The sequence below is a fragment of the Protomyctophum parallelum genome, assembly GCF_964188405.1.
Source record: "Protomyctophum parallelum genome assembly, chromosome: 21".
Classification (NCBI taxonomy): domain Eukaryota; kingdom Metazoa; phylum Chordata; class Actinopteri; order Myctophiformes; family Myctophidae; genus Protomyctophum; species Protomyctophum parallelum.
In genome coordinates this window covers 33,104,589-33,115,294 of record NC_139713.1, presented here as the reverse complement: position 1 = coordinate 33,115,294, position 10,706 = coordinate 33,104,589, and the positions used below count along the sequence as shown (strand labels likewise).

The window sequence follows — 10,706 nt, the reverse complement described above, 5'->3', positions numbered from 1 at the left end:
GAGGCATGATGTCACGAGGTATGACCATATATGGAGGTGTACGTGATATCACGAGGTGTAAACCATATATATATAATATATGGAGACGTGACACACTCAACAAACAAGCCAAAAAAACGCAACCCGCGGCCGTACCAATATTTACACACTACTTTACAGAAAAGGAAGCCCAAATTCACTTATAATAGGCAGAGATGGCAACGCTTATAGAGGGGTCATGTGACACTGCTAAATTGTGGAAGCCCCGCCCCCACACGTGACGGAAGGAACCAATCGGAACGCAGCCGAAGGGAAAACAGACGATCTACAAGCTCACGCAGCGGCACCGAAGTTGACGGTCGTGAGCTTGTAGATTGGTAGTAGATTGGCTGTTTTCCTTGCCACGCGACACCCGGTCGTACGGTGAGGTGTAGCTCTGGTTTAAAGGTACAGTGCTGATATTTCCTTTAAAAACAATGTTTTTGTTTCGTTAAAAGTGAAAGCTCTAATATTGGTGAGTGTTTGATCAATAACAGGGGGTCTTCCACCCCGACTCTTCAGCTCTTTAATAAACAGAAAATAATACATTTAGCCACCTTTTAGCATTTTGGGCATAAATTAATAAACACACTGATGGATGGATGGATGCAATGGAAGGATGGATGGATGGATGGATGAGTAGTGCAACATTTATTGAGCTTCTGACTGCTACATGTCTGATGCCACGCCCACCTTTGTTTGGTTTCTTGAAAACAAGTCATTCATTTTACTGTTGAGCCCCCCCCCCCCACACACACACACACACACACACACACACACACACACACGCACACACCATATGTCAAAAATTAATTCATTGACATTCTACAGATTCTGCATGTTTTCTCTTACACTTTTCATATGCTCAATGATTGAGGAACGCGCAGCAATGTATCTTACTCATATCCTGCTATGAAAATAAATACATATGGTTTGCTGAGTCAGTCCCCCTCTTGTCAATGGAGGTTAATGTGCAATCAGTACACCCTGTAGGCTACTGAGTTACCATGTAACCCAAAGGAAAATGGAAAAACTAAAAAGCACATTTTCCACAGATTCCACTATAAAATATTTCTAAACCTTTATATACCTTCCAAATGCCTTGCTGTCTTGTGTCCAAAACCATTCTTTTTTATTATTATTTTGAGAACATTTTAATTAAGTATAGTGAAAACAGCAGCTCTACAAGCGCCACAATGCCTCACATTGCAAGCTGTTGTGAGCTTGTAGATCTGCTCTTTTCATTCAACGTTCAAGGTTTCTTCAACGATGTGTTACTTTAAATTAACAATGCATGTTTGGAGATGCATCTCTCATTCCAAGAGAAGGACAAATATAATAAACATATGTTTTTTCGGATTTAGAACAGTGGTTTAGAAAGGTGGTTCTCAAAAATAGTAGATGCGCAAGATAGCTCACTTTGTTCTGCGCTGCAATTAAGCGTACATATGCTATTTTTGAAAAATATTGGCAGTATTTGAAACATTTGTAATCATTTTGTATTTCTTTTACACAAATCTTGAAGTTGTGGGGGACCTCTGCCACAAAACATTTTCCGATGGGGGCCGCAGCCAAATACGTTGCTGTCGGGAGGAAACCATGCACCTAAGGTTTTTGATTAAATAAATCAGTGCGATCGAACACCCTTTACTGTCTCTGTGTTGGTTAAAAAATATTGAACCAATGGAAAGTATAAAAAAACTGTGCTTCGGACAAAACCTCTCCATTGGACTCCATTGGACCCTCAAACTGTCAAACAGCTAACTCCACCACCTCTCCCCCTCTCATACAAGTAATTGACCATATATAATCACCAACTTTGATGAGGCAGTATTGCTTTGTTTTCAAAATATAAAGTTTTCTTCATTTACTGAAACAAAATAATAGAGACAGCATCGGAATTCTCCTCCCATCCACTTGCATGGAGTTTCTCACCCAGCACATACTCCCTTTTCACTCCTTCTTTCCGGGTTGGAAAAGTGGTAGGCTCCGCCCATTTTGGGCCTATCTACATCATAGAATTGGATTCAACTTCACCTACTGAGCAGATCCAGTTGTGAATCATACACAATGTGGGAACTGAGTGACATGTATTCCCACTGAGTTCCACAAATCTTTAACCTTCCTCAATCTAACCATCGCAGCGAACGCAGCCCTAAAAACAACACTCCAGGAGGCAGGAGCTGCTGATAAGCCCTGCTGGCCTGCTTAGAAGATTAGACACGCAGTCAATGCCAGAGGAAGTTCAATATTTTTGAGTGGTGAAAAAAAATGGGGAGAGGGGGGGGGGGGGGGAGAGGGCAGACAAAAACACAAGGAAAGGAAATAAGAGAGGTGGAGGAGTCATGGGAGGCTAGGAAGAAGCGTGTGGGAAAGCCAGTATATCCTGCAGACAGACTTCTGAAGGTCACAAACCTAAGTCTAGACTAGAAAAACTGCTCCTCGGAGGTCTCTGCCAGGCCAGGTAGGCTATTGTGGCCTCCTGGTGGCACAATTAGTCCAATGTGAAAAAGGTGCTATTTATAGGCCTTTTACGGCAATTGGATACCGCATGCATTCATGATTTGAGGCATTTTGTTCCAAAAATGTGTTTTGAAAAATCAACCTGCTGGTGGCGCTCTAACAGGCCAATGTGAAAAGGGTGGCATGTTAGTGCTATAACAGGCAGATCTGACAAAATAAGGGTAGAGGTTCTGCAGCGACCAGGCCAACAGTGCCGGAGAATAGCTGCTCACAGACAGACGGAAACACATGGACGGACGGACAGGGTGTGACAGGGTCTCGGCTCTTATAAAACTATAAGAGTCACAGAGTTGTACACTGAATGTTTCGTTTTTAACCTTCTTTTTATGAAATATCTGAGACCATTAGGGTTCCATGATGCCTCTGACACAGGTATTCTATAGTGTGAGAACTATACTATAGTATAGAACTTTAATCCATGTGAAATAGGGTTAGAACACTACAGAAAGGTTGAGGAATAAATCATTGTTTGAGGTCAAGTCTGTGCAATGTTTATTGCTATGCAATGTCTTACTAGTAAAACAATGAAAGACATCAAATAATAGAACATAGTTTATAATATTCCTGACTACAAATAGATGCCCGTCATTTTCAGCATCACTCGGGAACCGTCACAAAACGGCCGGACACCTCTTCATGTGACAAGAGTATGTACAGTAAATACAACACTTAACAGCAATTAGGGAAATGAATGCAACCTTTCCGGGTGTAGGAATGACCCGCGGAAAGATGTGCGTTGTTTGGAAGCCCGTTTCACATAACTGCACCTCGAGGTGCACACATTATAACAAAAAATAAAATAATAAATAAAGCCTTTCACAATAAATATGTCATTGAGTTGAACAATATACATTTTTACATGTCCCAGTACACATACTGCGAGTCACAGACCCAACCAGTGGCTTAACTGGAAACCAATAGATTATAAGTAAGACCAATTTCTACATATGACCCATTTGAACCAGCAGGCAGGTCTAGGTTATAAGGCCCGATTTGGATCGCACATCAAAAATAACAGATCTACAAGCAGATCTACTATTTCCGTACGACAAGGTTTAAATCGGGCGTAAGGCTGTGCTGAGTATGACAGAGCAGACAGCCCCTTTAAAATCAGCTAAAAAACGTTCAGTCCGCTCCACAAAACATTAAGTGTATGGTCATCACAAGAGTGCCGATCTTCCCATACAGGATTCCCATGGAGGAGAAATACTTTGGAGTCAATACCATATCAGACACACGACTTCTAACTGTGTAGAATGCGTGGCCAGACTACTATCCCACAATCTCCAAAAGCTTCATATAGTCTCCAGAACTACACCTCCCGACCAAGCGGTCATCCATTCCGTCATTTATGTATTTTAAAATATCTTCAAAATATAGGCCTACATTTTTATATCTGCTAAGCAGCAAGCTATGTATATACCTGTATGGTTCGAATAATTTGATTTAAAGTAGGTACGAATTTACACAACTGCAAAGACGAGACAGAAGCGGGGAGGAGGCGTCACATCCGCTTTATCCCCACATCATTTTCAGAGCCAGTATGACGGTTGACGGAAGCCTTTGGAAATTGTCGGAGGCAACAGTCTGACAACTTCAGTGATGTTTTTATAAGTGTTCAGTTCGCGAGCTATAGCTTATACAAATATAGCCTTCAAAACGGCAACCTTTCAAAGTAAATAAATAAATGACAGTCAGCATATATTAACAACATAATTTGTCTTTACAGTCAAATGACTTCAGTGTCACTGCATACAACAGTAGAGATAGGTAGATTACATGCTAGCAGCTTCAACATGTCAGCTCTCATTCACCCACAGTGTGAAGACACATTTGTCTTTTGAGTAAATGTAAGACTTATAGTAGATACTGTGGTTGAAAAAATAGCCAATTTACAAGCTCACTACTTGTTGCAACTGCATTGCGAGTTTGTAAATCAACTATTTCCCATGTAGAATCAGGCTTAATCGTTCTCTCATCATCTATATACAAAATAATCATTTATATACACAATAACATGTACTTCACATTGCATAAAGTGTCATTATGGAGTCACCCCGAGGGTGGAATGTCATTTAAACACACGTGGAAAGTAAATTGCATGGGAAACAAAGTGCCTGGTTACGGTAATTCATACATTTCTCTGATGTTATAACCAATAATTATGCGTTATTAAAACCAAATAAAACTATTATAATATATATTATATATAATATAATAAGGAAATCTTGACTTCAATTGTGACATGCCATGGGGAGAAAAAAAGAAATATATTGTAAAATGTAATTTTACCATGACATGCCACTAAAACATTTCAGAGCATTCAGCTGAAAACTTTGGTCATGTTGTAACTATTGCGGCCATGTAGCTTTAAAGCAAAGATTCCTGTACAGAAAAAAAAACAATGTAACAATGTTCTTCACAACATTTCCACATTGAAACATTGTAGACTGAAACAGTCCCTCAATGGTTAGAATAAACACCCTTGAAGGAAGTAAGGGAGAGGCCCAATTCCTTTCCAATATGGCTGCCTATAATAGAGCCTATGTGGGAGGGAAAAAAGGATACATGTTACCAAATTCATGGCTCATTCATACTTTCTCAGATTGTGCAACGGAAAGCGCAACTTAAAAGGAGTAGTTCACCCATTATTTTCTATCAATTATACACCCCAAGAAGCGTTGCATTCATGGAGATTCTTTTGTTTTTGTGGCATCGCTAAGCCGATAGTTTCATGACAGTTTCATCTCAAAGAGTCAAATTATTGCCACAGGAATGCGACAAAAATGAAAACGTCTCCATGAATTCAAGGCTTCATGAGCTGTGTAATTGATAGAAAAATAATATTTTTTTGGGGGTAGGGGTGAACCACTCAGCATGAAATGTAGGCTATAATATAATTTCATAACATTAAACCATAGAAACATATTATTGCAAATATGCCACAAGCAGCTCGTTACTTCCACACAGTGTCCCTGCAGCTCAAGGTGTAAAACCCTTGTTTACCCTTAGGCTTGTGGTTTGGAAATGGTTAAAGTATATGAGACGAGGAGCCGGTTACAACAGCAGGCTCCAGGTTCACAGTGGAGGGTATACAGTATGTTATAGTATAGTTACAGTATGGTGCAGTACGTTGCTGCCAGGCAGAAACCTCCCATCTCCAGATTTCAACTTTTGATGTTTCTCCCCCCCCCCCCGTAAACGAATGCCCTACTTTTGTGACACTATGATAATACAGTGTCACACAAAGGTTTTGTGAAAGCGGTTAAGGCTGTCTGTGGATTTGATGAATATTGAACCAATGAAAAGTATTAAAGTAGCACTATGTAACCTTTTTAACAACTATATAGCATATTATGTCCCACAAAATGATAAAGTTACATGTTTAAGCAATAACAATCATCAGTCTATAAATGTATAGACTCTGGGTGGTCTCTGCTAGGAGCTTGACTGTATTACTATGTAGGAGAGACAATGAGTTTCATCTGGGCATTCACCAAGGCAGCAAGGCAGAACTGCCAGCCAAAGCGAAGATTGGCCAATCACAGCATGTCCTTGCCGGACATGCTTGCAGAGACTCTCGGGTATAATGAAGTCAAAGACAATGGCTGCCATGTTTGTCCAAATTGATCTCCGATACCCCAAACTACATAGTGCTGCTTTAATGAGAGCATGTGACTTAAATACTAGCTACATCATTGGATCCATTGGAACACATGGAAAACGTATGGTTTTTTTTTACATACAAGGTTTCCGACCGACATCGACGAGTAATAAGAGTTAGTTACAAATGAGCGCCTGTGTGCAACTGCTACAATCGTGTACTCTCAAAGAGTGCAGCCGTTCGTTCCTTGAGCTTGTACTTCAAATGTTCTCGAGAACAACACATGTCAAAAGAGAAAGTAATAAAATGAACTATACAATATAAAAAAAAGTAATTTAAATAAATCTTGAATGTGTACAAATTAATCTTTAGGCAAAAAATAAATATATTTAAGTCTTTACATTTAAATAATTTATAATATATTGCTGTGGTGAGGAGGTAGGCAAAAGGACACCCCACCCTGTCAGTCGATCTTAATAATACAGTAAATTCATCGATTATGTGTTATCATAATTTATCCATTTGTAACTCTGAGGGTACAAATGTACTCTCTTAGAGTTAATTAACACTGATGATTTTTGCCACGTACTCTTTGATGTTTAAGTAAAAGGTTTCTAGTCAAATCATCATCAAGTACAGCATATCCATATTGTGAGGAAAGCTTTCGCAAAAGAAAATAGCAGATCGCGTCGTCGCGTCAACCGACATAAGGTTTTGGTGGTTAACTGTTTGCATCGATGCCTGCCAAAACATTAGATCTGGGCAATACATGAGTAGTCCATTTGGTCCAGTATACTGTATGTACAGTATGTGTGTCGTCATAGACAGCCTGAGGACCGTGCTGTTGTCGACATGTTGACATGCCTCAAAGCAATCGTTCCTCAACCATTCCTCGTTTTAAAAAAATGTATACGCTGGAGATCGGTTGGGTCTTTAAAAGGTGCTGTGAGTGATACTTTTTGGTTAAAACAAAAATTGATTAGTTGAAAAGTTAAAGCTCTGCAGTATATTGAAATAGCAATCATTGCCATTAGTGTTTGTTCAGTGACAGGGGTCTCCCCTTTTCTCTCCTGATCGGATGGAATTGGTATCCTGAAAATGCATTTTCTATTTATTAAAGAAGCAGTAGAGACAGATGCCCGTTACAGAACAAACACTATAGCAATGATTAATATCAGAATATAAAGCTATTTAACAATACATTTTAACTAACAAACATCACGTACATCACCTTTAATTAATCTGGCCCATGTCCAAACGACAACAAGAACAACAACACAAAGCTAATGCTACCTGCTATAAGGTACAGTAACTGAGTAGTCAGAGAGGCCTTCTGTGTGCTCATCAAAGTCATCTGAGCAGTCATCAGCTGTAAAAAGCAATCTCCCCATAACCTGCTGGAGAAAATGCCCCTTTCCCTTTTTCCTAACATGTAAAAAAATGGACTATGGAGTTTGTGGGTTTTTGGAGGCTGCAATGGAAAGGGAAATTCAGACGCAAACCAAATACACTGGGCAGAACAAACTGATAGAGAGAGAGAGAGAGAGAGAGAGAGATGGAACAGGAATCAATGTCTTTCCACAGCTCACTTAAGAGCAGCCTAATTGACATGGCAGTCATTCACACAAGTCACATGTCTGGGTAAAAAAACAAAAACACCTCACTCTATTCTGTAGCCTTCATCTGGTTTTGAAGAAGAGGGTCTCCAACCCAATGCTGGCAAATGAAAGAGGTTCTTGCACAGATAGATGTGGGTGTGCGTACTGCGGATGCTCTTTTCATTCCGTTTGACGTTTTAGTTGTCGCTCCAGCACCTCTATTTAGGTCTTTAACAGGGAAACATGTCCATTTAGGTATTTACAGGGGGGGGGGGGCATGCACTAAGACATTATAAGACCTGGGACGGTAGGGTTATACTCCGTCAGACACCAGAAATAGCAGATCTACAAGCTCAATGAGAGTTTGTATTTTTGGCTATTTCTGGCCTGGGACTTAAATCAGACTAACATGCAAATGGGACTTAAAAAGTGTGAGCGTATGTGTGGCATCAACATACACAAATAACATCATATAACCCCAAACCAGCCAAAGGGACAGTGGTTAGTTAGATAGTGCTCTCAGTGTGTGCGTGACTGATGTATGTGTGGGAATAAGGCTGTGGTGTGTGTGGCTGGCTGGCTCTGTGGCAGTTCTGCTGCTCGCTGAGCAGACTGGTGGTCTCCCCCGGAGGAGTGCTGTGCTCCGGGTGCACGCGCGGCGGGGAGGCGGGCTGTGCCGCTTTAGAGAAGGCGAAAGTTGTATGGGGGTACGGACCTGGACCCGGACCCGCGACGGACGGAGGCGTCTGGGACAACGGGGTGTGGTTGCTGCTCGGTGTGGGCGTAGGCGTGGTTTGGGGCAGGGGGTTCTGGCTGCCGGGCCTGGGGCTGGAGGAGGACGAGGAGGTTTGGGGAGGAGGAAGAGGGGCGCGACTGTTGGGCGGCGGCGTGGGCTGAGGGAGGGACGGGGCGGTGTTGGGGCTGGGGGTGGGGGTGGGCAGGGGCGCCGAGACCACTTTGTCCAGGCGAGTGTGACTGCCCTCTGGGGACTGAGGGGTGCTGGTGTCCAGTCTGGATGCCAGCAGGCCGTTCTGGTACTGGGAACGAGTCACCTGCATGGGGAGAGAGATGGGGGAATGAAATGGAGAACTATACAACCCAAGACACACAAAAAGAAAGACATCTCCGGTTTACTTCCCATATCTGCATGAAGTAGGTGGCCTCCTTTTTAGGAGACCGGAAGCAGGTTGGGGTCTATTCATTCCAATGGGAGAGTGAATGTGAAATGAACACAGCCCCTGAACCGTTCTTCACTCCTGTCGTCACTGAACTAAATATTGGACCTGATCGGCATAAGCATGGTTAGATCGGATTTAGCGCCTACTAAACCTCAAACTTTCCTTTCCTGAATTAATTACAAATGTGGCAATTGCACACAATGCAAATTATGCAATTTGATTTCACATAAATGTACGTCTTTGAACCATCCATCAGCAGAATGAAGTATAACATCAAAGGGGTCATTTCATGTAAATCAACACATGTAGTGACACTCACTGGCATAGTAGGATTTTGTTCTTCAATCAGCTTATTTTGCTTAAATAAAGTCATTTCTGGTGGTTTTGTAGTGTCTTAGTAGCTAGAAAAGCACAATTTAAGTCTGGTGTATCCTTATTATTATTAAATTGAATGATTGCAGTGGATTCATGTGGGAAACATTCAGAGTGGAAGCTTGTTTCTCAGAACGTACAGGTCAACTGAGCTGGTTACACTCCACCAGCTATGTCTTCAGTTACTAGGCAACTCCTACAGTGGAGCCAACGAAACACTAAAGCAGGGGTCTTCTTCAACAGGCCCGGCACCCCTAGGGGGTCTTCAGAGTTACTACAGGGGGGCCGCCAAATATTTGTTAGGTAGGAACCTTTTTCACACTAACCACTTGAACCCTAGCCTCCCTATTTTGAAGGGAATATTAGCCGAAAATAGAAGATCTACAAGCTACTTTTGGTAAAAAGTGGTTTGGTGTAGAGCACACTAGCACCTCAAGGCACTAAATTCTAAACTACAGACCAGACCTCTCAAAGCAAACTAGTCAAGACTACTTGACCTCACACCTAGTACCTAACCCCTGCTCGTTATGCTAGGGTAGAGGACAGACTACAGCAACGGGCCTGGTCTTCAAGATACTCAAGGGACCAGACTACTGTAGTCTAGTTACTACTGAAACTAGTTCAAAAGAGTGAGAAACGCCCACGGGCACAACACCAGAAAGAGCTCCACTGATCTCATTCCCTCCAGATTCGGCACAAGCATAGGGATGAATAAATTCTACTATTATGCCACGAAATGTGGAATGCGGTACCACCAGCCATCAAAAAGTGTGAGTCCCTATCCTCCTTCAAAACCACCATTAAAGAGCACCTCTCTGGTCAATGAGATTTTCTCTTGGCAATATCTGTAGAGGGCACAGTGGAGTAACAAAGTATTTTTTCTTCCGGTGAAAACAAATCTTTTTCTGGACAAAAAGTGCATTTTACACGTGTGGTGGGAGGCTCAGAGTGTGTCCACCGGGGAAAGTATAGGCTTTCTTCATAACAAAACCGTCTTTGTATTGGTGAGTAGCGAAATCATCATTTGTATTTTTGCAGAAGTCGAGAGGCTATGCTGCATATCATGGGAGGGCAATGAATTGAGTGCAACGGCAGCAGCATTAGGGCTATGGACCAGAGCTAAATGTATCCCAGTACTTTTTGCAAACTGTTAATAAAGTATTCAATAAATCAATCAATCAATCTGAATAAACAAAGGGAGTTACCTTAACAAACTGCACATCGGTGAGAGCACGCACACAGAAGTCGGGTGTGTACGTGAAGGGGGTCCCCGGTATGTAGGTGATGCTCCCGCCCACAGAGTTGTTGTCTGGCGCATTGCAGCTGAGCGACGCGGAGCGGTTCAGACCACCGCCGTGAGACGGAGAGCGCAAGTCTGACCAAAACAGAGAAACAGAGTGAGCGGACGGGGGT

General features: G+C 42.1%; 1 protein-coding gene across 1 annotated transcript in view; it reads right to left on the bottom strand.

The window, feature by feature from the left end:
• Positions 1-8,148: 8,148 nt before the first annotated feature.
• LOC310879190 (metal transporter CNNM4-like) overlaps positions 8,149-10,706 on the bottom strand; it is a gene marked incomplete at its 5' end in the record, with an annotated part of 30,792 nt that continues 28,234 nt past the window's right edge. The window contains 2 exons of the mRNA XM_083793651.1: positions 8,149-8,795; positions 10,499-10,668. Of these exons, the coding sequence (XP_083649777.1) occupies positions 8,250-8,795; positions 10,499-10,668 (716 nt within the window). The 3' untranslated portion in view covers positions 8,149-8,249. The remainder of the gene's footprint in view (positions 8,796-10,498; positions 10,669-10,706) is intronic.